Source organism: Acinonyx jubatus, chromosome A1, assembly GCF_027475565.1.
Source record: "Acinonyx jubatus isolate Ajub_Pintada_27869175 chromosome A1, VMU_Ajub_asm_v1.0, whole genome shotgun sequence".
Lineage (NCBI taxonomy): Eukaryota > Metazoa > Chordata > Mammalia > Carnivora > Felidae > Acinonyx > Acinonyx jubatus.
The window spans coordinates 208638732-208664068 of record NC_069380.1 but is presented as its reverse complement, the minus strand read 5'-3'; the positions used below and the strand labels follow the sequence as shown (position 1 = coordinate 208664068).

Below are 25337 nucleotides of genomic sequence, written 5' to 3'. Positions count from 1 at the left end.
TTAGTAATTTAGTCATGTCACATGTCCTGAATACCTCTAGTTTTACCAATGAGAGCCACTACTATTATATTGATTTATATTGATCAGCAAAGTATTAATTTCAAAAATAAAACCTACTTCAAATATTACTAATTACCGCAGTCTCTGGCGGTGGCTGAGACATGGACAGCACAGCAGAAGCACTGGGAACAACTGTCTGTTATGGCATCTCTGTCCACTCCTGGCATGGGAAGTCCAGGTTGGAGCTGCTGGCGGCCTCGGGGGTGCGTGTAACCTGACTTGTGCCTGAAAACACTACCGAGGACACAATTAGGAAAAGCAAAAATGTTATACAATTTCCCCAATTTCTCAGGACCCTGTAGTTTTCGTTTCAGGTGGTGCCAAGGGGAAGTCAGTGTGAAGAAGGTAAGGGAAGAAGGGAGCGCCCTGTTCTGAAAAATTCCTCACCCTGAACTGTGAAGAATGCCACATGCTGCCCTTTCCGCGACTGTAACCAATTCTTACTAGGACTACTTGATGCACCATAGAAACTCTGTGGCTTCTTATGAAAGTGGTTGTGTTATAAGACTTAACTTTATTAGAAAAACAGAATTCAAAAAATCGTTTTTATTTTGAATCATTTCATCAATTGCAGGTGGAAGCACAGTATCATCAAACGGGGAAAAACATTAAAAATGGAGGAAAAAACTACACATTCCCTAGTAAGCACAATGAAAATAAAATGAGATAAACTGCAAAAAGGAAAAACTAAAGGCCTTCAAAATAAGATTATATTTTTTCTGTGTGTGACACATGAAACGAATTTGTAGTCACCAAAGTGTCCCAGTCTGCCTGAGGAAGCACTCCCCCTGCTGGAATTTCAAGGGAACTTGTACAAAGTAAATTCTGAGGTCAAAGAGAAACCACTAAATAGGAAATTCTATATTAAATCAGTACCTTGGTGGGTGATGTAGAAAGAATTACACTCATTAGCTTACGAACCCTAAATAGTTAAAGATGTGTGCAGCTAAAATGATGATCTTAAATGTGCAAAAATGTCAATCTTTCCCTACTGAACCAATATACATTTTAATTTCTTCACAGGTTCAACTTTTAAAAAATACTTCAGATCAAGATCAACTCAGAGCTAAGTAACTGAAATGAAATAGTAATTAATAAAATGCTAAAAGATAATCTGAAATGGAGGTTCTTTCACCTAACAAATATTTATTGAATAGACACCATTCTAGGTACAGGACGTACCAGTGAACAAAAACCAAAAGTAACTGCCCTATTTTAAAGGAAAATTATAGGGGGCACCTGGGTGGCTCTGGTGCGCAAGTGTCTGACTTTGGCTCGGGTCATGATCTCATGGATGTTGAGTTTGAGCCCCAACAGTGCAAAGTCTGCCTGGGGTTCTCTCTCTCTCTCTCTCTCTCTCTCTGCCCCTCCCCTACTTGCTCTCTCACTCTCAAAAGAAATCAATAAACTTAAAATTGTTTTTTAAAAAATAAAGGAAAATTATAGTCCTTGAAATGCTGACTGATGAAATATTTTCATAATTATCTTTTAGATTTGTTCTGTTCTTGATGTAGATTCATTCATTTACTTCTTGAACATATACTTTACAAAACTCCACTTTTTGTACCAGCTAGCATGCCGAGATTACTGGGGGGCTTCGTAGTTATTAGGTAGTCACTCTGGGCTACACACCAGAATAGCCCCTGTGCCTGGGAACAGTGCCCACAGCTGTTCTGGGGGATCATTTCCATGAAGTTCTTGCTGAACTGCTCTCCAAATCAATTTCCTCTAATGCCAAGTGGCCTATTTTAAGGTAGGCATTCCAAATATACCCTTTTGATGAATATTATTCAATGGTTCTTAGCCATCAATAACATGGGACATTTTTATTGGGGAGGGGAGGGGAGAATCGCAGGTCACAATGACTGGCACTAGTGGGGCCCGAGGCCAGGGAGGCTAAATGAATCCTGCAGTGGGATGTTTTTCCTATGAAGAACTATCATACCCACAAAGGCCAACAGTGCTGCCCCACACAGAGCTGTTACCACATGTACGGACCTTTATTTTGGTTATATATTTCTCTGTTACAAAACAAGTCAGGTAATTTTAGTATTGTATTTTATTAAATATTTACATGCCATAAAAATTAATTGAAAATGACCCAAGAAAGTGCAAAATCACTTGATAACTGGTTTTCTACACTTGGTTTGGTTGAGAGACGCGTATAAGCAAATAGAAGGTATCTAAGTACTTACTACAGTACTTCTTGCACTGAACAGTTCTGAGAGCGAGAAGAAATTCTGTAACTCTGAAGACTTTTATATCTTGTTCATAGATTTCTCTAAAATGTATACTTTAAAGGTAAATCATACAATTACTCACACTTGTTTGGCAAAGTGTAAACTTGTGAACATTTGGGAAGAAATCACATGTAACAGCATTCACTTCAATGCAATTGAATGCTATAAATGCAAAGAAATAAACGTATCCTTCAAAATAGTGGTTCTCAAACTTGAACATGCATCTAATTTCCTGGGGGAAATGACTGAAGCTACAGACAGCTGGCCACCCTCCAGCATCTCTGACAAGTCTCCAGGTACTGCTGATGCTCTCGGTCCAGGCACCATACTCTGAGGACCACCGCGTTAAGACACAGTCCGGAAGTCAAACTAATAATCAGTGCCCAGATGCTGCTGCTTTTTCTAACGGTAAGTAAATAAAAGAACATTTCAGGTACAGAATCACCAAACTTTACATTTTTAGACTCTTGACGTGTCCTACTTAAATAAGTTGTTCATCTTGGCTCAAAATGAGTCCCATGAGTTCAAAAGACAGAACCACAGTCCAGTCCAGTACTGGTTAATCTACGACTACATGAAAACATTTACTTACAAAATACACAGCAACTATTAGGGTACATGGACCTTGTTCCTATCTCCTCCATGCTTCTTCCCTTCAGAAAACCCAGTATTCTGGAGAGTACTATACCCAGAACGAGAATGTGACCGATCATGAATGTCAAGACAGCTATCACAGCGAATGCCATACTTAAGACTCTGATTCAGGAACCTCTTCGTCAGGGCAGCAGTAATATTCCACAAAACATATCTGTCCATCTTCATTCCTAATCATATACTGTAATGAGAGGAATCCTCGGTTATCTGTTCGAATAGACACCTTACAAGATAGGACTAATGCCTTTGTAGAGGGTTTCAGTAAAGAAATCTTGTATCTGTAGAGGAGTAAATAAAAAGCTGTTGTTATTTGGACGCACTTAAAGCAGTGCTCCTAACTCCAAGTGAAGGACAAAAATGATCCCAGAACTAACAAGCAGTAAATGTAAGAATAAAATCAAATACTTGTCCAATTTGCTAATATTTTTCATTTTAAAAATGTCATCTACTCTCACAACCCCAAATCCTCTAGCACCCTACTATTTATAGCTTTAGAATGTTACACATTTAGCAACAAACTGAAAGTTTTAACAATTATTTAATAGATACATGATATTAAACCTCACCTTCCTGATTAATATATTAAGAACTGACCTGTTGACCTGGGTCTGATTACATTGAAATGATTCCATCAAATCAGAATCTTTGGGATAATCAAGGTGGGAGCTTCCTGCATTCCCAAAAGTAGATAACCTACAGTAAAAAAAAAAAAAAAAAAAAAAAAAAATGAGCAACTCATTTATTCACTGGTCCAACAATAAGCCACATTAGGATCCCAATAAAGACACTTCCTTGAAAAGCTAATCCGCAGAGTGAAACAGATATGTAAACAAATGCTGACAATACATTGTAACACTTAACAGTAATAAAGATTCCTCCAGGATGAGGTGAGAGTACGGGGGAACTAACAACTAATAAACAGCTTTGGAAAATATCAATCACAAAAGGAATCCAGGGGTGTTTGCCTCAATTTCATTGCCTTAATTCTACTCTGATACTCACTTTTCCACATCCTTACATCAGAAATAGGGGTGCCTAGGTGGCTCAGTCGGTTAAGCATCTTGATTTTGGTTCAGGTCATGATCTCATGGTTCGTAAGATAGAGCCCTGAGTCAGGCTCTGTGCTGACAGCACAACACCTGCTTGGGATTTTCGCTCTCCCTCTGTCTCTTCCCCCCACCCCCCTCTCTCTCTCAAAATGAATAAACATTAAAAAAGAAATAATATAAAAGGACAAGAGAGTTGAAGAGTGATGGAAGGCCCTGATCTACCTCATCTGCAAGTCGGGGTCCTGTTCCCTCTCTACTGCCACAGCCAGAAATTACGGCTCCCCTGTTTTGTTTCTTAGGCTGCTCTTCAGGCTGTTTCGTGGCTTTTCTTGCTTGGTGGTATCAGCAGTTTGTGTATAGACAATTTGTAAATGTTTATACGTTTATTTAATCTGCAAGAATCTATTGATCACTTGCTATGGGGTTAACACGTCGGTAGGTGCTAGGTGAGCACAGTGACAGACCTACGTGCTGGTCTTCCCCAGGTTCCATCTTGTCGCTCCTCTGATGTAACCTCCTTCTCTGAGGCATCTCGTCCATACCCAGCCATGATGCTGACTCCCAAATCTAAATTTCCAGTCTAGACCGATCTCCTGAACTTCCTATGTCCAACTACTCCCTAGTATCATAGGTGCCTCAAATTTAACAAATCCAGAAAGAAATTTCAACTCCCAGTTCCCCCCACCAAGTTATTTCCCATACCAGAGATGAATGATGACACCATGATCCATCCAGTTACTATGCTGAGACATCATTTAAATGGTGGTCCTCTGAAATATACTGTAAAAGTGCCCAGAATTTTAATTCATGTCACTGCTTAGGGTTTCACTGATTTCCATTTTGGTTAACATTTTAACCAATCTTGAGCCAAATTTTTAACTGCCTAATGTCATGATAAGGGCCTTCAGTTCTTCTAGAGTAGATGTAAAAAGAACATCTTATACGTCTCATTCTGTATGTATTTAGCTCCTTTACTCTTTAATATTCTTATGTATTTCAAAAGAGAAGAAATATTTAAATCTTCTCTCCAAATTTATTTTAATTCTGAAAACTTCATAATTTGTTGGTTCAAAACATCAGGAGCAATTTGAGAGTTTCTGATACTATATTCCTGCTGAAAATTGCCCTTCCTTAGGAAGCTTACCTCGACCAATCATCCCTAAGAACTCATGTTCTGTTAAGAATCTGTGCATTATTTTGGTACTTAAATGGCATGCAATTCTGTTCCTTCTATGCTGTTTCACATATCTTCTCTTCAACTTGATTTTAAGTTGTTCCTTTCCAAAGTGCTTAAACAGGGGAATATGCACACAGTAGATGACTGATAGTCAGTGAATGAACCATGTATAGAAAACATCTGCTTCCTTTTGCATCCTGTACTAACTCGAAAGGAAAGAAAAACAGATCTAAATGATACAAACACCTTTTCCAAAAGTTTAAGCCCAAATTTTCCTCATGATGTAACTTGACCTACAACACTACAATGAAAAGACCATTAGTTTATGAAGTAGGAGACTGGGCTACTGATCTACAAACCAACACTATGAAGCTTTAAGTACTGAATTCATCTTCCTGGACCTTTAAGTTTTCTGATCTGTAAAAATAAGAGTAAAAGCTCTCTAAAGATCTGAAAATCATAGGAACCTGGATAATAAAAGTTCTGCATCCTAAGTAAATGTGTAAGTAGGGAGATGGAGCACACCACATGAGCTATAATTGTGCTGTGTTCAAGCACCTGAAATAAGGCTTGTTGGGAGACATGGTGATCTGTAGGACCTCACTCGTCATATCCAATTCGGAAAATGCTTCACGGAGCCCCTCTGACTGCAGAATAATTTTATTAATGACATTGGTGCTGCAGAAATCAAAATCCAGAGTCTCCTCAGGCTCCTGAGTATTGATTTTACAGACTGTCACCACCCCTCCTTCTTCCAGAAAGAGCATCAAAGGGTAACCATAACCTTGGTAACACATCCGCAGTGCAGTTAAAGTCCCTGCAATGGAAATAAATCAAAGTTTGAGCTTAGCTTTATAGTACAGGTTCAGCTTCTCCTTAAATGACACATGAAACTCCTGAAGATTATTTTATTCTGCCCAATGTTTAGCACATATGTATTTCTTTAGAAGAAAGGATCGTATCTTGGATAACTGATGACAGTTATGTGTAGACAATTCGAAAAATAACTGTAACAAAATGGGGAACCAGAACAAAATATAATGTAACTCTTTGAAATTGTTTTCCAGCTTGCCAAAAACACCTCAGAAACAGCTTACTGATTTTATAGCTCTACGATTTCAGGACGGAGAATCTACATGGACCAATACTGCAAGTAATAGACTTATTGCCAAATAAGCTATGCTATTTCTTAAAGGTTCAACGTGTGCACGCAGCAGTGGACTGCTTTGATACTGCCTGTAGTATAATGTCAGTGTATTCGTGTGTCAGTGTATTCTATTGGGAGATATTATGTACACTTCCACAAATTTTAAGATCAAATCGGGAAAAAAAAGACAGGGTGGTTAATGGTGGTGTGGGTTTTAACACTGCAAACCACTAGAGCAGAGGAGGAATACGACTGGACATCTAGGCTCCTTTCCCTTACTGGATGGAGAGCCACAGTACAGAAGAGGGTTAGCAGATGCTTTTATGAGAAACCAGCTGGGGAGTGCTGCATTAGAAAAATGGATAATTAGCAATGATAGAATTGTTGGTATAAAATTAAAATACATTTTCTAGAGAACCACAACCTAATTTTCCCTAGATTATCTCCAGATTCCTTTCCTATGAAAGAAAATCATTCTTCTGATGTTTCCTTATAGTCTTATATCCATAGCAACTGAATTCGCTATTCCTAACAACAATAAAATATATAAATATTTTTAAAAGAAAACATTTCAGAAAATAGACAATTTATGAACAGGGCTTAAGGAAATAAGAGCAAACAAATTTTGAACAGAGTAAATTAGGAAGTCCAGAGCACTGGTTTTCCCTGCCACTACACTGTGCGAATTCTGAACAAGTTAGGGAAAGGAAGCAATACATGTTTCACATGTTCTCACAATGTTAAATAAAGATAATTAAGACATACTCAGTCTCCTCTTGGCCAGTTCAAATTTAAAATCCCCAAAACTGTGTAAATTAAAAAAAAATTAATGTAAATATTTTTGCAAATATGTAAAGACCCATAGCACACTTACTATTAATATTGCTAGGAAAGTTAGAATCCGTGACTGTGACCAATAAAAAATGAATTTGCAATTTCTAAGATATACTTATTACTTCTATTCTAATGATTTTTCCTGTATTTTCTGATTATTCTGTATAATGCTTTTGTGTCATCATAATGATAAAATGGTTCACCTGGCATAGGACTTGATCCAAATATAGATAAACAGTCTAAAAGGACAGTTAAATTTATTCGAAAAGTAACAGACTCTTCCTGAACTATAAACTCTTGAAATATTCCAGCCTGTGAAAAAAAGGAAATATGAAAATGCATATGTATTAATGAAAACTCAGAAGGTTCTATAGTTCACTTTATGTTTTAAAAATAATATTATGCTAATTCCATCAAAATTTCTGATTACCAAGAAAAACATCTTAAGCTTTTTCAACTATTATCCTTTAGAATAATACTACTCAGTAGTTAACGGTGTAACAGTGATTTCGGTACCATGCAAAACTTTATGAAGGGTCCTTTATCTACTTTCTTGGATCTAAACTATCATCCACATGACCCCCTTGTCTCATTTTTATGCCCATCAATAGGGCTAAAGTCATTTGGAAAATAGCCAAACATTTGATAATGCGTAAGTGATACTAGTTTTCAACTTCTTTTGAGGACAGAAAACATATCTATCCCCCTATACCTGACATCACACTGTGCATTTAGGTGTTCAAAAAACGCTGGATTAATTCTGAAATGCTATCTGAACCACAAAAATATTACTTTGTAAGAATAAACATTTTATTATCACCAATAAAAGGGAAAAGCGAAATAGTGGCCAAGAGCATATACTCTGGAAACAAATGTCTGGGCTTTCAGCTCAGCTCAGCGACTTGCCAACTCTGGAACTGATGGCAAATCACTTAAACTGGGCCTCAGTTTCCACACACATAAAATGGGAATAATAACAGAACCTACCTGATAGGACTACTGTATTAAATGAGTTAAGTATCTAAAACACTCAGAATAGTGCCTGCCCCATAGTTTAGCTTAGTAAAACTTAGACATTATTATTACTAACCATTATCTCTATAAAACAAGAAGAGAATTTGCCAGGAGAAAATTCAAATACACTGTTCTCTAACTTAAATGATGTCTATTAAGCCCTGTGGTATTCATTAAACTGGGTGAATTATATCGTATGTCATAGGCTTAAAGATACCTGTTTGCATACCTGAATAAAAGCATTTGCTTGCACACACTTTGCATTTTCCACTGTAACCTTGATTCCATTTTTAGTAGCGAAACAGGTAGCGTGTTCTCGGAAATGAATAGCCTTCAAGACAGTGGAGAGATTCCTAACGTTGTCAAGGCTGGCCACTAAGCTGTAATCATTCTCATCTTGGATCTGTGGAGTTAGGAGGGGCATGTCCACTGCACATCTGGCCCCAAGGGACGTTCCCGGTGCCGACACCTGCTGCTGCGGATCGCGAAACACCTGATGAGATTCGACAATAAAACTCCGGATCAATGCCCGCAAGGCTCGCGAAGTCAACCTGCGCTGAGGCGAGGTGGAAGAGGCCTGGGTATTAAACTCGGCCGGACAGGGACTGGACCCACCTCTGTCACTGTAACTCTCTGTAACTCTGGGGGAAATTACACCTGTCTCTACGCTACGGTTTCCTCGTCTTTAGTAAGGGGCCAGTAACACAGGAAAAGTTGTGAACAGAGGCAACAGGCAACTACCACGGTAGTTCTACTTGAGGCCAGTTTCGCCACGCCAAGCTGGGGCTGCGTGTCCCCGCAGAGTCGGGTTTGAGCTGTCCGGCGCCCCCAACCTTGCCCCTAACAGAAAAGTCGATGGGGGGCGGGCCCCAGTTTCTCGGAAGATCCTCCGGCCCCCGAGGCGTGGAAACCTTACCTTTGTGGCGGGGTCCGGGCGTCCGACAGCCCTTCGCAGCCAGGGGGAAGCGAGCCGCGCTTCCCGAGTAGGTGTGGAGGGAGTAGAGCTGCTCCCGCCACTCTTTTCAGACCAGACAGCCACTACAGCCTCCGTCACCACAGAGCTAGAGGTGGCCTAGAGAGGCGCGAGTACGTTACGAGAAACCGGAAAGAGGTACCATAGAGCCGGGGGACTGCAGAGCCGAGCGTACGGTATCATAGAGATCGGAAAGGGGAGCGAGCGGCGGAGCCGGAAGGAAAGCCGAGACCGAAGGAGATCGGGCAAGATGGCGGCGACCAAGAGGAAGCGGCGTGGAGGCTTGGCTGTTCAGGCGAAAAAACCAAAAAGGAACGAGAAAGATGCCAAGCAGCCAGCTAAGCTGCGCGACGTGGCAGAAGAGACGAAGGAAGAGGAGAGAGACCGTATTCCAGGCCCCGTTTGCAAGGTAGAGGAAGCTTGCCTCCTGGCTGCACCTGCAGCTGCGGCTCTGCGCGCCGTCCCTGGGGCTGTCTACCTGAGGAGAGCCCTGCTGATTTCGAAGTTGCCTGTCTGTGAGGCGAGCTCGGTCTCCGCTCACCTCCCAGTCGGACAGGGCACTGCGCTTACAGCTAGCTCTCATGCACGTGGCCGCCCTCCGGGAGGCGGCCGGCTGGGGAAGTGGGTGGCCTTCGGAACACTTACCCGTTCTTAGGCGACTTACGGGGTACTCAGCCTCAGTGTTCTCTTCTAGTAACTCCATTTCCCCCCTTGCGGGTGGTATTACTTTTCCTTAAAGTTATTTCTCGCTTTTGAGTATATTTATTCCAGTGGTTAGGATTCTCTCATTCTGCGTTAGTTACTGTCAGTCGGAGATCCTGAAGCTTGTTATGCGGTCCTTTGAAGAGTTCATGTCCTTGGGATATTGACTTTGACTTCTGTGATCAAGTCTAACTTTTAAGGGATGATGAAAACTAGACTGGATACAATGAATTTTTCTTTGCATTCAAATTTGTACTATGTCAGGCGTGCACGAAGCTAATATGTTAGCTTTGGGATTGCTAAATTAGAATGTGACTCCTTTCTGAAGTGTTGGGAGTTTAGAGAGAAACTAATTCATGTAAGTCCATGGTTTGTGTTCAGAAGACGGTGAACACAAGTTGTTGGGCCTAACTTCCATTCCTTAAGCTAGATCGAATACTGTGGAGACAAAGATGGTCTTTGACTTATTCCTGTTTTGATTGTGTCTACTTTCCTAACCCTTAGCTTAGTACTCTAGCAGGTAGTAGGTGATAAATGACCACATACGGTGGTGGCAAGCACTAGGAAAGGAGTTAGCTTTGAGGGATAAAAAACGAATTTAAATTCTAGCTCTGCAGTTAACTCATGGCTTCATTTTGAGCTCTTTTCTCATCTGTAAATTAAGAGGAAGAAAATGTGTTTTACTTTTTGTGAAGAATAAGATGGACTTCTAGAAGATTTTCAGTAAATGTTAATGCTCTCACTCTCCTTCAGTTGGAAAGAAATATGGTAGTTATCTATGATCTGAGCCATAATATGAAAAATTGTATGGAAGTGCTTAAGATAGAGGTTGCTTTTACTCTAGAACAGCGAGGTCGTGAAGGATTTAGCCCTTGAGCTGGATCTCAAAGTGAAGGCACAATTTCAATATTCAATATTCAAAAATCAATGATCAAAGGCAGTGAAATGGAGGGAAAATGCTGAAAATAAAAAAAAAAAAGCCAAATTAACTGAAAGGTAGGGTTGATTTGGGGCATAGTGAGGTAAAAAATATATTTTATAATCTAGTGTTATAGCGATGTCATTTTGGAGTTTGATTAGAACATCCAGGAAGGTTAAGGATGTGATCGAACCAGTGCTTTAAAAAGATTAAGCTGTTGCTATAGTTCCCCCGTATCTATTGGAGAAACCCCTGTCTGGAAAGGCTAGCATTTAGGAGATTTAAGGTGACAAGGATCTGTTGAGAATATGACGCTCAGGACACTGAAGCAATCTGCTTAAGGTCGCACAGTAGTGGCTCTACTTACAATACACACATTTTTTGGTGTGTTTTTCAATACTTCTAAGTTAATTCTCTGTAACCTAAGGGATGTCTTTGTAATAAAAGTGTTAAACTCAGAAAAAAAAAAAGATGATAAGGATCTGAATGAGGGTACTGTGAAAGGGAAGGGATTAAGAGTTGTTGCAAGGAAAAATTGACAGCATTTAGAAGTGCTTATGATATAGGATAATAGGGCCAATGGATAATTTAAAGCTTGGGGGATGGAAATGATGGTGGCATCATCAGAAAAATAAACAAGAAATTTACTGTATTTAAGGTTTAGTATCCCTAGAGTTGCACTTGAGGTATTAAGTCAAATACTTGGATTATTAGGAGTGGGGAGAGTTCCTTACCTTTCCATAGATTTGACGATTGAAGCTATGGAATGATTATGAGAACTCTGTTCTGGAGAGAACAAAAATAAAAAGAGGGCTAGGAATCTTTAGAGTCAGGAGGAGGAATTGGAGAGATGGAAGAAGAAAAACCAAAAATGAAGAAAGTCAGAGAAAGCGTTTCTGGGAGGCAGCCGTGGTCGGTGAATACCACTGAGAGATTGTCAGGATTGTTCGGTCTGCTACCTGGAAGCTTTTTATGAATGTTATTCTTTTTTGTTGTTTTTTTAGGAGTTAACTTTTCCATTGGCTGTATTATTTTATTAGAACCAAGAGCTACCTTTAGCTTGCTTCTTTAGATAGAGGATCTAAATTTTGTCTGTTAGATAAAACAGGGACTTTTAAGTTTCCTTTTTTTGCCTCATCACATGATGCCATGATGCTTTGCCACTTCTGTCTTATATGACAGATATGTTGTGGTTCCCTAAGGATTTCATGCTGTTCTTGCCTCCATGTCTTCACTGATTTGCTTGCTTGTTGACTGTCTTCTCACATAAGAACAGTGCCTGACTCCTGGTAGGAACCTAGTAAATATTAAGTTAGTACTAAAGTTCTCTTGTGAAAGAAATATTGACTAGAGTTCATTCTGCTTTCAGCAGTGGAAAGATTCTGTAGTGAAACATCTGTCTGAATTACACACATGGGAGACAGGCAGAATTAAGCATGTAGTATGGATACATTAGAGGATAGTACAGTACTTAAAAACTGGATACTTTTAAAACTATCCTTGAAAAAACAAACAAGGTACGTTCAGTGTGAGATTTAAAAATCTTCACATTTTCTTTTTCTTTAGGGCAAGTGGAAAAATAAGGAACGGATTCTTATCTTTTCTTCTAGAGGAATAAATTTCAGAACAAGACATTTAATGCAAGACTTGAGAATGTTGATGCCTCATTCTAAAACAGGTGCCTTTATATCCTACATTTTAAAAGTTCTTATATGTTTATGTATTTTTATTTTCAATCATTGTTCAACCTTGTCATTTGTTCAGTTTATCAGGTAAAGAACTACGTCGCCTCAGAAGTTCATCTTTTCAATAACAGGATTTTTCCAATGAACATTTTGTTAGAAATTCTTTGCAAAATTCGTTAAACATTCCCTTCACTTTCTTAGATATCCTGCTATTAATTATCAAAACATTTTTCGAGGATCCTTCATTGTAATGCTCTCAGAGGTTACAAGCTGGTTTGTCCTTCTAAATAATTCAGGACTGCCATGTATTGCTATCTGCATTTTTTTTCTAACTGTTCTTGGGATTCCTGGGTGGCCCAGTTGGTTAAGCCAACTCTCTTAAGCCAACAATCTGACTCTTGGTTTTGGCTGTTGGATCGAGTCCCATGTCCAACTCTGCGCCGACAGAGCGGAGCCTGCTTGCAATTCTCTCTCTCCCCCTATCTTTCTCTGTGCCACCCCTGCCCACTCTCTCTCTCTCTCTCTCTCTCTCTCTCAAAATAAATAAATAAACTTTAAAAAAAAATGTTCTTATTAAAAAGTCAATGGACTGGAGTAGGATTTGAAGCACCTTTAATTTGGGGCTCAGCCTACTCCTAAATGCCAAGATACTCTTTTTGGCAATGATGTATCCTGCAGTCAAGTGAAGTTTTAAGCTTAGAAGTGTGGCAGTACCAGGGTGCCTGGGTGGCTCAGTCGGTTAAGCGTCCGACTTCGGCTCAGGTCACGATCTCACCGTTTGTGTTCGAGCCCCACGTCGGGCTCTGTGCTGACCGCTTGCTCAGAGCCTGGAGCCTGCTTCGGATTCTGCGTCTCCCTGTCTCTCTGCCCCCTCCCCGACTTGTGCTCTGTCTCTCTCTCTCTCAAAAATAAATGTAAAAAAAAAGGTGTGACAGTACCACCATACAGCCACTCTTGTGTCTGTGTCGGAGGGAGCTTTTGGCTCTAATTCTAGGTGATAGCTTTGTTCCTTCGACGACTGTTTCTCAAACTGAGAACAGCTATTACTGCTGTATACTGCTTTGTATCTCTAAAACTAGTAAGAGATTGATTTATATATTTTTTTCTGTGATGATCTAAAACTTGTTTTTCAATCCATCTCCTTTGACAACTGTGATTCAAGAGTGAAAGAAATTTTCTTCATTTCAAATTTTAGTTTCTTCAGTGAATGTTCCTTAAACTGCAATCCTAGAACATAGTCATTGTGAGAATGTTTCCTTATTTGAAAGGGACTTAAAGAATATGTAAAGTTGATGAGAAACACTGCTTAGGTCATAGTTTATGATTCTTGAGGACTATCTTTTTTTTAATTTAATTTAATTTTATTTTATTTTATTATTTTGTTTTTTTTGTTTTTACATTTACTTATTTTTGAGAGAGAGAGAGAGACAGAGCACAAGTGGGGGAGGGGCAGAGACAGAAGGAGACACAGAATCCAAAGCAGGCTCCAGGCTCCAAGCTGACAGCACAGAGCCCAACATGGGGCTCAAACCCACAAACAGTGAGATCATGACCTGAGCCAAAGTCGGACGCTTAACCGACTGGACCACCCGGGCACCCCTTGAGGACTATCTTTAATCAGTCATTTTTTATAAAAAGTGAACATTTTTTAAATGGTCATGTGTTTTTAGGTCTAATAATTTTGAAAATTAATGAAGTCTGGGGAGCCTGGGTGGCTCAGTTGGTTAAGCATCCAACTTTGGCTCAGGTTATGATCTCATGGTTCGTGAGTTCGAGCCCCACGTTGGGCTCTGTACTGACAGCTCGGAGTCTGGAGCCTGCTTCAGATTCTGTTTTTCCCTCTCTCTCTGTGCCTCCCCCACTCACAACTGTCTCTCTCTCTCAAAAATAAAACCATTAAAAAAATGTTTGTTAATTAATAAAATCTTTTAAACTGACGATTGTAAAAACAGTACTTTTTTGAAAAGAATGCGATTTGTTTTAATTAACTTTGAAATCTTATTTTTTCTTTTTTAGATACGAAAATGGATCGTAAAGACAAGTTATTTGTGATTAATGAGGTAATTTTAGATAGTAATTCAAGTAAAATATTCTAGGAACACTAGGAACAATATTTTGGAACACTAAAGATAGTTCATTTAAAGAATAAATCTGTTAGTTACTCAGTGACTTTTAAATTGTTTTGTAAAAGATACTCAAATTTTATTAACTCTTCAATAATCTGCCTTACAAATTTTTGTATACTCACTGTCTATATCTCACAGTTTAGTGCTTCACTATATATATTTCTTAATCATTCATATATTTGTCTTATCTCACCAAACATACTGAAATTTCTGGAGGACAAGGATTTTATCTTATCCTTTTTTTTCTTATCATGTACAGTACAATGCTAAATTCACGGTAAGTGCTTGTTAAAAAAAAAAACTGTCAACATGTACAAAGTAAATTAAAAATTCATTAATTATTTTTGAAACCACACATTTTAAGAAAGTTTTTTGCCAGTATTAAAAGTGAAACACGTGGTATTTGCTCTTAAGATACTATAAGTTAGTAATAGGTTACTTTTCCAAGTATTGTTGAAGATACTGAGCTTAAATTTTTAAGCAAATTTTTTAAAAGTTAGAAGTGTTTTCAGATAATTTTCTTTTCGTATTAGAAAGGCTTATTTAGCACAGATATTTGAACCTCTGCTATATATTCTAGTGCATTATTCTAGTGCTGTGGAAACTGTTTAACAAAACACCACCACTGTGTCCATTGGGGCTCACATTCTAATGGGGGATTCAGTTCATGAACAAGTATAATTCCAAGTGAAGATAGGTGGAAAAAAAACAGGGTATGAGTTTCCAGTAACTGAGGCTTGACTAGAAAACAACCAACTTAGTGTTATTATTCTAAGACCAATAAGAAACAAAAGCATTGGACCTATCACTTTAAGTTGTTAGGTTAAAAGTCTCAAGTAGTTGAGAGTTGATGAATATATATTGATTTATGAATATTACAGTAATATAAACCTTCAGGATGTTGAAGTTTAATTCAACTTGAAATAGGTTTTCTGTATTTCTCCCTTTCACTAGTCCTTTAGTGACTTTGCAAAACTGAGTACAGATGAGGAAAAAAAATCTTAAATTTCTTGAGCTTCAAATCAAAACTCTGAAGAGTTAAAAATAAAAATAACTAGGGGCGCCTGGGTGGCTCAGTTGGTTAAACGTCCCAAATGCAGCTTAGGTCATGATCTCACGGTTTGAGTTCGAGCCCCACTTCGGGCTCTGTGCTGACAGTACAGAGCCTGGAGCCTGCTTCAGATTCTGTGTCTCCTCTTTCTCTCTGCCCCTACCCCGCTCTCACTCTGTTTCTCTCTCAAAAATAAATAAACATTTAAAAAAATTAGAATAACCATCATAGGGGTCCCTGGGTGGCTCAGTGTCTGACTCTGGATTTCGGCTCAGGTCACGATCCCAGGGTTGTGAGATCAAGCCCCACATCAGGTTCTGTGCCGAGCTGGAGCATGCTTAAGATTCTCAATCTCTCTCTCCCTATGCCCCTCTCCCCCACACATGCACTCTTTCTCTCTCTCTCTCTCTCAAGTAAAAAAAAAAAATAATAATAAAAATAGCCCTTATAAAGGATGTATTTGGTTCTTTAAGGACTGTATTTTCCTAAGATCAGTGAGGCTGATTGTAGTGTGCTTTATCCCTAGGACATCTTTTTTTTTTTTTTTTTTACTTTTTGTAGGCTGTACCTGGGAGTATGGTCAGAAGAAGAGGTTGCCAGTAAGCAGAGAAGAGGCCAGAGTATCTAGTTTACTTTAGGCAGAATACCTAAGAGGAACTTTAAATGGATGTTGTGGTGAATTTACCTAGATTTAGACCTTTGTAGCCTATTAATCTGCTTAAGTGTTTTGGAGGAGTCTAGATATTAATTGCATTGAATTGCTTTGGTTCTCATTTTTATTGTCTATTTCATTTTTCTATACTTTGTTTAGGTTTGTGAAATGAAAAACTGCAATAAATGTATCTATTTTGAAGCTAAGAAAAAACAGGATCTCTATATGTGGTAAGAGTATGTATTAAGTAAGATTTTGGTGGAACTGTTCTTGTAAATGGATTATTTGCATCTCTTAGGTTATATATCTCTTTCAGTCTTTTATAGAAAAAGACTGGGCCAGGGGATGAAGCAAACTCATTTGATTTCATGAAAGTCAAAACTTTTAAAGAAAATTAAATGTGTGGATATTACAAGCATGTTACGGTGTTTTTTAAACCATGAGGTAGTAAGAATTTATTACATTCTAAATTCTAATTAGTTGAAAAAACTCCATATTTTTCAGGCTTTCAAATTCACCTCATGGACCATCTGCTAAATTCCTCGTTCAAAATAGTAAGTTGACTCCATTTAAGATTGTTTTTTAATGACAAAATTGAAAATGCTCTTTTGGGATAATTGTGCTAAACTTATAACTTTTTATTGTTATAATTTTTCTAGTTCATACCCTAGCTGAACTGAAGATGACTGGAAACTGTTTGAAAGGTTCTCGGCCCCTTTTGTCTTTTGACCCTGTAAGTATCTCATTTAGTGTATGAGGTCTAATTTTCTTACTCTGCATGGTTGTTTTTTAGTGGATATAGTTGTGTAATTGAGTTAAAATTTTTTAAAAATCCACAATTTTAAACAAAACACTGTTGTCAAATAATATGTTCACTTTATTTTTTTAATAGGCTTTTGATGAATTACCGCATTATGCTCTGTTAAAAGAACTCTTAATTCAGGTAACTATCTTTTCTAGAAAGTATTTTTAGTAATATAAATGAGTGTCTCCTTTGGACTTTTTGTTAATTTAGCTATCTAAAACATACATGGAATGTGGCAGAATAAGAAACTGACATATCATTTATTTTTATTTTTACTAGATCTTTAGTACACCACGGTATCATCCCAAAAGCCAGCCATTTGTGGACCATGTGTTTACTTTCACCATTTTGGATAATAGGATATGGTTTCGGAACTTTCAGGTTAGCTTTAATTAATTTTTAGTTACACTTTGAAATGAAGTAGGATATATAATGTTTGTGAAAATGTAAATAATAATTCATTTTGTTTTATTTTATTTTTTTTAACGTTTATTTATTTTTGAGACAGAGAGAGACAGAGCATGAATGGGGGAGGGGCAGAGAGAGAGGGAGACACAGAATCGGAAGCAAGCTCCAGGCTCTGAGCCATCAGCCCAGAGCCTGACGCGGGGCTCGAAACCACAGACCACGAGATTGTGACCTGAGCTGAAGTCGGACGCCTAACCAACTGAGCCACCCAGGCGCCCCTAATTCGTTTTGTTTTAAATAGCTTTTTGCCCCGACAGACTTGTAGCAATTAACTACTGTCTCATACTTCTCTACATGGCTATCAGTTGTTATGGAGTAAGGTTTTTCTAACAAGCAACTATATATTCAGTAAAATAAAAGTTTCTCTCCAGAGGTTGGAATCTGGGGGTAGAGGGTATTAAGACTTCGAAAAACATGGTCCCTGTCGAATTCATTCAATGGGAACTATAAGATGAATCATACAGTGTTTTAGGAGAGGTGACTCTGGAAATCTTGAAGCAGGAGTTTGGCAGGATGGTAAGTCTGCAGAAAAGTGGAGAGGTAGAAAGAACAGCAAGACCACTTCAGACAGCATTGAAAGTAACCTAGGCTGTTTTTTGGACACCTGGGTCGTTCAGTCAGTTTAGCGTCCGACTTCGACTCAGGTCATGATTTCCCAGTTTGAACCCTGCATCCAGCTCACTGCTGTCAGCCTGTCAGCACAGAGCCCGCTTCAGATCCTGTCTCCCCACCCTTCTCTCTGACCCTCCGCCTGCTTACTCTTTCTCTCAAAATATAAAAAACATTAAAAACCAGTTATCTGGTTGGCTCAGTCGGTTATGCATCCGACTTTGGCTCAGGTCATGATCTCACGGATCGTGAGTTTGAGCCCCACATTGGGCTTGCTGCTATCAGTGCAGAGCCTGCTTCAAACCCTCTCTGCCCTCCCTGCTCCCGTGCTCTCTTTCTCAAAAATAATTTTGCTTTTATTTTCATTAATTTTTAAGTTTTCTTAAATGTTTATTTATCACATAGAGACACATAGAGAGACAGAGACACAGAATCCCAAGCAGGCTCCAGGCTCTGAGCTGTCAGCAGAATGCTCAACGTGGGGGCTCCAACTCATGAGCCATGAGATCCTGAGCTAATGTTGGATGTTTAACCAACTGAGCCACCCAGGTACCCCTAAAAAAAAAAAAAAAAAAAAAGTAAAAACCTAGGCTGTTTTCTGCATTGTTGTTCTATTGGATACCTTGCAGTGTAAGTTAAACATATCCCCTTAACCTCTGAGGACAGACATACCTGAACCAACACTGTTAGTATTTGTAGCTCAGAAGTTGCCTCTTAATTTGACAATCAGCAGCCATTCAAAAATAAATTTGGACATGTATCCTTTTATATACCTCTTAATCTAATTTGAATTAGATGTATAAATACAATTTAGGGGTTGGCTTAAATTTTAAAAGGGTTCCCCCATAGGGTGCTTTAATACATTTTGTTATAGTGGTCGCAATTTTAAACATTCATTTAACCACAGTTTTTCAAGAATACGTGCATTGTGAGAAGCCAGGTAAAGACCAAATTGAAATTACTCAATTTTAAAAGAACACGCTGAAAAAAATGTAAATATTTTCCCATGACAATTACCAGTACCTAGTAATATATTTCAGAAAATACTGATAATTTAGCCAAGTTTTCACTTCCACCTTAATTGGCTTTCACTTCTTTTAGGCATATTTGTAATGAGGTTAAAGCCAGGGTAACTTTTAGGAACAGTATATCCAAACCAAAATGAAATATTTCCTTTGTATTAAAGATCATAGAAGAAGATGCAGCTCTTGTAGAAATAGGACCTCGTTTCGTCTTAAATCTGATAAAGATTTTCCAGGGAAGTTTTGGAGGACCAACTCTATATGAAAATCCTCACTACCAGTCCCCAAACATGGTAAGCTATTTTTGTTGTTTAGTGGTTTCTCAGTGCCCAGGGAACTCTGGCCAAAGTAATTCTGTCAAGTGATTTCTGTTAAACCATGAAACTTAATTTGTTTTTTGCTGCATACAGCCTTGCAGATTACTACTTTTTTTAATGACATGAGTGAAGGGGAAAATACGATTCACAAGTGAATGTCCTCACCGTATATAATGTTTATTTTTAGTTTGAAAGTATCTGATGATATTTTTTTGTTTCTTTAGCATCGGCGTGTCATAAGATCCATCACAGCTGCAAAATACAAAGAGAAACAACAGGTGAAAGATGCACAGAAAATGAAAAAGAAGGAACCAAAGACTGTTCTTCCACATGATCCCACTGCAGATGTTTTTGTTATACCAGCTGAGGAAAAGCCAATAGAAATACAGTGGGTAAAACCAGAGCCAAAAGTTGATTTGAAAGCAAGAAAGAAAAGGATTTACAAAAGGCAAAGAAAAATGAAACAGAAGATGAATAGTGGGAATACAAAATGAATCAGTGGATAACTAACTTTTCAGTAATTTTGTATTTATTTTGTATTCAACGTGTAAATACTTTTATTATCCAGGACTACCTTATATCTTATTAGTGTGGCATGTAAGACAAAGAAAAATCAAAATTTGTGGCTTCAGTGGTGTGTGTGTGTGTTTTTTTTCTAAATATCCCCAGAACTCATCAGTTAATTTCTGGGGTTTTTTTCAAAGCTTATTTGGTATTACTAAAAATTTAGCACACTTAAGGTTTAGGCCTGCTGTCTTGGATTAAAATTTGGGGGTTAACAAAGCTGAAATTGAAACAGATTTATTGGGTCATTATTACTTGTAAAACAATGCATTAGGCACTTTGAGAGTTTAGTTTTAGATGGTAAAGTGCAGGTAAGGAAAGCATCTTAACTGAAGTTGGAGTCACCGAGTCCCCAATTAATGAGGTGTTGGAAAAGCCAATCTCTGATCTTGTTTTCTCACCTCAAGAAAGAATACAATTAAAATTCTTAGATTTTGAGAATCAAATGGGTTAATACATGTGTTGAAAGTATTTTGTGGATTAGAGATTTAATTTAGAAGCAGTGGGTATAAATTACTTAATAAATTAGCAGGAAGAAAAATGGAACGAACAGTAGTTAGAGGGCAGCAGAACATCTAAGTTTCTCCCCTTATGAAATAAGAGCTGTTTGACCATCCTGCAACATTAAGACCTTGTGGTTCCCCTAAATACTGTACTTCACCAAGTTTAGTGTTCATTTATTTACTTTCACCCTGGACAACAGGGAAAATTTTTTGTTAATTTGGTAGGTTAAAAAAGGAATACCTTTTTTTTGGCTGGGTATTGGTTTTTATTTTGTGACTAACCTTGTTTTTGTGTGGTAGTTCTCTTTTACTAATTTGTCAAAGGTGTTACACAGCAAGGTTATCCTAGACATCTTTCCTAGTTCCTCACTTGTATTTTAATTTTGTTCTGTATTTTAAATCTAGGCAGAACAGTTTTCCACTATATTTCATTTTTTAATTATCTTCAAAGAAACGTCTTGAATGTGCAATTAGGCTACTTTATTTTGAAATAGTCTAAATTAGGCTATCTTGAAATCTAAATCAAACAGGTAATTCAGAGGTTCATATTTTTTTGTTAATTTATTTTGAGAGAGAGAGGGAGAGAGGATCCCAGGCAGGCTCCAGGCTGTCAGCGCAGAGCCCAGTGTTGGGCTCGAACCCACAAACCGTGAGATAAGAGTCAGATGTTTGACTGACCCAGGCGCCCCCCAGAGGTTCAGTTTAAATACTTGTGTGTGGTTAATGAAGGCTAAATCTGGTTAAGTGCGGGGGGGGGGGGGGGGGTAGCTTATTTATTTAGGCAATTAAATATATCCCAGGATGAAAAGAAGTTGTATTCATGATTTGATTTTAAACACCCATATCCTAATAATTATAGGTTATAAGAAAAACTGGCTCAACAAGTTAGGAGTTTGAGTGAAGACCCAAATTTTTAACACTTTTGGAGGTGTTTTAGAGTTGTAGTGGAATTTCCATTTAACAAGTTTGATTATCAGTTTCTACATATTTTCCTATCCCAAATTACCTTTCACAGTCATTTATGTGGGTGCCTCATTTGAATGAGAATTCCTCTTTCAAGTCCTGTTCATTTAGAAGTCAACTTACATAATAAAGGTAATCCTTTAAACAAATTTATATCCAGTGTAATTGTCTTTACATCTCTATACAATATTACAGGAAAAACATGCCTCTTCTTTCAGGAGGAGAAAGGCAAATAAATGGCAGGTTGTAAGCAAAACCAGATGTAGTCGGAGGAAGAAAAAAGTTCTGTGTCAATTTTTGTCTCCTTGCCCCCAGTCCCATTCTCCAAAGGGGAAAGTTTCCATTTTTCCCTGTAGTGAAACTCTTCAATCCCTCTCCATTGCCAGCTTACAAACTAAGGCTGTATAGTATCTTCCTTCTTTGAAAAAGAGGCTGGAGTATGAATTTTGAGTGTGAGTTGGTTGGACTGTGGGGAAAATGAGGTTTAGGGTTGGCTTGTTTTGATAAGGTGCAGGGGGCAGGCTATTAAGCAAGGGACAACCTTGTACAATAGATCTTAGCAATAGAGCCACCCCCTTCTCTAACTGTACATGGTTGACAAAATCTACGCCTAACAACTGATGCATGTAAACATTCCACATTGCAATGAAATAATGTTGGTGTATATATTTCACCAATATATTTTAATGACAATTACGATACTATTTTGACACCTCAAATTGGAACAGTTGTACAGATCGTCCATCCTGTAATAGTGTACCGGTTGGATTAACAAAAATTGGTTAAATACGATCCCTTAACTGCATTCTTTACCAATCTTGGAAATGTAGGATGAGAAGCCAGAAAGTTAGGATTAAAGAGTGATGGATGGATGGGTCAGCACAATTTTATCCATACTGGTGGTAAAACATTTGGTGTGTTACTTAAATGTCTTGGTGCTCTCTCACATTGTTCCAGTTTAAGGCTTATATTTACTGTTATTTCTCTGCATGTGGGTCAGGATGAACAATGTTAGAGATTGCGATAATTGGCAGCTGAAAACGAATTGAAGAGTTAAAAAACCTGGTGTTCCATCCAACTGAATCCAGCCATTGATTAGTTGGGGAGGTCTGAGCAAGTCACTCGACTACTTCGAGCCTGGGTTGCCTCATCTGTAAAAACAGGCTCTGCTGAGAAATTATCTTCAGAAAACAAGATGTTTTCCAGAATCCCATCAGACTTCTGTCAGCCCTCAGGTGGGCTGCCCAGTAGGTGCACCTTACACTGACCGCCTTCTGTGCCCCTCACAATGACGCCTACCGTGACCCCGCCTCCCACCTGCGGGCGGCCCCGCCTTCATCCCGCCGCGGCCCCGCCTCGCACCTGCCGTGGCCCTGCCTCCATCCGGCCGCGGCTCCGCCTCCCACCCGCCGTGGCCCCGCCTCCCTCTCGCGTAGCTTTTCCCGGAACCGAGCCCTCCCCCCGCCCATGCGGAGCCGCGGCCGCCGGCGCCGCCCCCTCCTTGCGCCCGCGTGCCGCAGCCCGCGCCGCCTGTCGCCGCCGCGCGCCTCCGCCGTCCGGCGCCGCTGCCGCCGCCGCCGCCGCGCTCGCTGGCTGGCCCGGTGCGGGCGCCGGACTCCCGCCGCCGAAGAGAATCAGCAGCGCCGTCGCCACCACTTCGGCCCGGGCCCGGGCCCCGGCCCCGCCCCGGGCCCCGGCCCCAGCCCCCTGCCCGGTCGGGCGATGAAGTGTCACTACGAGGCGCTAGGGGTGCGGCGCGACGCCAGCGAAGAGGAGCTCAAGAAGGCCTATCGGAAGCTGGCCCTGAAATGGCACCCGGGTAACTAGTCCGCAACCGCCGCAGCCCTCGCAAAAGCTCCTCCACCCTTCCCACCCTTCCCACCCTTCTCCCCGGAATAACTCCGAGACCCTGGCCAGTCTCGACTTACCGAACCTGTAACTTCCCTCGTCCTGGAGACCGGCCCGATCCCCGCCAGGTGCCCCTGCGCAGTGCTCCTCTCGCCGGGCGTCCGCTCCGCGCCTCAGTGTTTGCATCCCTCTACCCTAGGCTTTGCTGGAGCCCCCAGCCCCTCGTCCCCTCCCAGACCCCCCCACCCCACCCGACGCTTCCCGCGAGGCCACCTGATGGGAAGGACAACATTGTACCGACTTCACCCGCTCCTCCCACCCCTTCGCCAACACCACCGAAGGAGGAGTCCTGGGTTCTCTGGCTTGGCCCTTGCTTGAGTCCCGGCCGCTCAGCTAGCTGGATTTTAACTTCATCACGGAGTCCCAGCTACCCACATGTAATTTATGGACCCTTATTGAAATTTAGACAAACTAGTAAAATGTCTTTTAAATAGCTGTGCCTTTTTTTTTTTTTTCCTCTCCAAGTAAGCTGTTGAAGTACAAACCCTGTACTGCACTTCGGATGTTCTGCAGATTGAGTTTTAATTGGGTGTCTTCCCTAGTGAAGTTTGTATGTGTACTTAGAAGTATGTTTCCTTTGGATGTTTTATTTGGTGGTAGTTCAGGCCTGTGTGACCTTTGTGAAGTAATCTGATCTGACAGACTGGGAAACTAAGGCTGTAGTCGAATGTCAGCTTTTTGAGGTTTATAAGAGGTTTACACATTAGCACTAATCAGTAAGCGCATTTATAGAGTCTCCAGTACATGCAGGTCACCATAGTAAGATTCTGAAATGCTAAGAGACTTCAAGAGTGTTGCTGGGAAAATACGCCCTACGCCAGGAAAAGGCAACTACAAGTGCAAACCAAACAGCAGAACATACACAATTGGTAGTTGGATTGATAGAACAACTTACAAATGCCCCAGGGATTCAGGGGAGGGAGTTTTCACTGTGTCTTGAGAGGCAGCGAGGCTTCCCGTTGGCACAGAAGCCTGGATTTTAGCTGGATCCTAAAGGAATGGAATTGGGAAAAGTGAACTTAACAGTAGAGGGAAGAGGAAGAGCATCATGGTGGACAGAAGATGGCCCAGGGGATGGTTTGACCGAAGGCAGTGTTTCCTGGAAATCTGAAAATATGGGTTGGGAGAAGAGCTGAAAGAAGGGCCTGGGACTCAGAGTCGGAAGGTAATGTCTGTAGGTGATGGAACAAGAAATCAAGGTATGGGTTTGTTACTTACAATGGTAATGATTACCCGCAGAGGAGCTAAACGTGTATTGGAAAGGAAGAAGTAAGCTAAACGTTTGTTACAGCAGGAAGTCAGTAGCTATATCCAAAATTAGTAAATACAAAAACAGCATAGAAACATATTCTTAGAGTAATAGAGGTTGTCATCAGAAATTGAATTAGGAATTAGGAAGAAGTTAGGAATTCCCTGACTCTCTGGCTGGGAAAGTGTGAGAAAGGATTAATGCTTGTGACCCAATACATACATTTTGATGACAGTGTTCCGATGTTTTTGAAAAGTAGTTTTAAGATTAGATTGTAAAGCGCCTTGAATGTTAGGCTAAGGACTGTGAAATTTGTTTTTCGATAATGGAGGGTTGAAGCTGATTTTATTAAGATATCTTGAGGAGGTACTGTGATGGGAACTGAGTAGATTAAAGAGAGACAGAAGTCCGTTAGAGTCCACCGTGACAAATAAGGGCCCAAGCCAGGTTGGGGATCAGTGTGAGGGAAGGGCAGGGCTGGGTCGAAGAGATGCTGTAAAGGAAAAATGACCAGATTTGGTGATTAGTTGGAAATCAGTGCAAGGAAGAAGTATGCAAATGTTATTAAAAACATCAGTTAACTATTTTGAAACCAAACCAGTTAGTAACTAAATGTGAATATCTTCTCTGAATGCCATCATAAGTC

At 39.8% G+C, this 25337-nt stretch overlaps 4 protein-coding genes across 10 annotated transcripts in view; 3 read left to right on the top strand and 1 right to left on the bottom strand.

Moving 5' to 3' along the window:
* The window catches only part of TTC23L (tetratricopeptide repeat domain 23 like), a 60104-nt gene extending 58931 nt beyond the window's left edge, over window positions 1-1173 (top strand). For both annotated transcript variants that reach the window (XM_053201605.1, XM_053201601.1), the window contains one exon: window positions 1084-1173. The gene's annotated coding sequence lies outside the window, so the exon portion shown is untranslated. The remainder of the gene's footprint in view (window positions 1-1083) is intronic.
* Window positions 592-9283, bottom strand: RAD1 (RAD1 checkpoint DNA exonuclease). Of its 5 annotated transcripts, none has more exons than XM_015076410.3 (6): window positions 9092-9283; window positions 8405-8650; window positions 7365-7473; window positions 5739-5997; window positions 3549-3647; window positions 592-3232 (listed from the first exon to the last, which is right to left on the bottom strand). In XM_015076410.3, the coding sequence occupies exons 2-6, from the start codon at window positions 8597-8599 to the stop codon at window positions 3049-3051; spliced, it is 846 nt and encodes a 281-aa protein (XP_014931896.1). In that variant the 5' UTR covers window positions 8600-8650; window positions 9092-9283; the 3' UTR covers window positions 592-3048. The 5 variants fall into 5 exon arrangements, with proteins under 5 accessions (XP_014931896.1, XP_026931006.1, XP_014931689.1 ...); XM_027075205.2 differs by having other exon boundaries at window positions 8405-8731; window positions 9092-9265; XM_015076203.3 differs by having other exon boundaries at window positions 8405-8726; window positions 9092-9265.
* Window positions 9284-9346: 63 nt separating this feature from the next.
* Window positions 9347-20135, top strand: BRIX1 (biogenesis of ribosomes BRX1). The gene is made up of 10 exons (XM_015076116.3): window positions 9347-9557; window positions 12336-12447; window positions 14471-14514; window positions 16443-16513; window positions 16788-16837; window positions 16943-17016; window positions 17176-17226; window positions 17368-17469; window positions 19352-19480; window positions 19729-20135. The coding sequence occupies exons 1-10, from the start codon at window positions 9399-9401 to the stop codon at window positions 19996-19998; spliced, it is 1062 nt and encodes a 353-aa protein (XP_014931602.1). The 5' UTR covers window positions 9347-9398; the 3' UTR covers window positions 19999-20135.
* Window positions 20136-23079: 2944 nt separating this feature from the next.
* The window catches only part of DNAJC21 (DnaJ heat shock protein family (Hsp40) member C21), a 29082-nt gene continuing 26824 nt past the window's right edge, over window positions 23080-25337 (top strand). Inside the window, exon 1 of one of the 2 annotated variants that reach the window (XM_027075242.2) lies at window positions 23080-23353. In XM_027075242.2, the coding sequence (XP_026931043.1) occupies window positions 23257-23353 (97 nt within the window). In that variant the 5' untranslated portion in view covers window positions 23080-23256. The remainder of the gene's footprint in view (window positions 23354-25337) is intronic. The other variant, XM_027075232.2, reaches the window with a different exon arrangement.

What these genes read in the sequence shown, in the direction of transcription:
- RAD1 (XM_015076410.3), bottom strand. Translation starts at nt 8,599, where the DNA reads ATGCCCCTCCTAACTCCACAGATCCAAGATGAGAATGATTACAGCTTA. An exon ending in AAGCAAATGCTTTTATTCAG is followed by an intron (nt 7,474 to 8,404) that starts GTATGCAAACAG and finishes TTTTTTTCACAG; the next exon opens with GCTGGAATATTTCAAGAGTT. An exon ending in TGGATCAAGTCCTATGCCAG is followed by an intron (nt 5,998 to 7,364) that starts GTGAACCATTTT and finishes TTTCCATTGCAG; the next exon opens with GGACTTTAACTGCACTGCGG.
- BRIX1 (XM_015076116.3), top strand. Translation starts at nt 9,399, where the DNA reads ATGGCGGCGACCAAGAGGAAGCGGCGTGGAGGCTTGGCTGTTCAGGCG. An exon ending in GATGCCTCATTCTAAAACAG is followed by an intron (nt 12,448 to 14,470) that starts GTGCCTTTATAT and finishes TTTCTTTTTTAG; the next exon opens with ATACGAAAATGGATCGTAAA. An exon ending in ACTACCAGTCCCCAAACATG is followed by an intron (nt 19,481 to 19,728) that starts GTAAGCTATTTT and finishes TTGTTTCTTTAG; the next exon opens with CATCGGCGTGTCATAAGATC.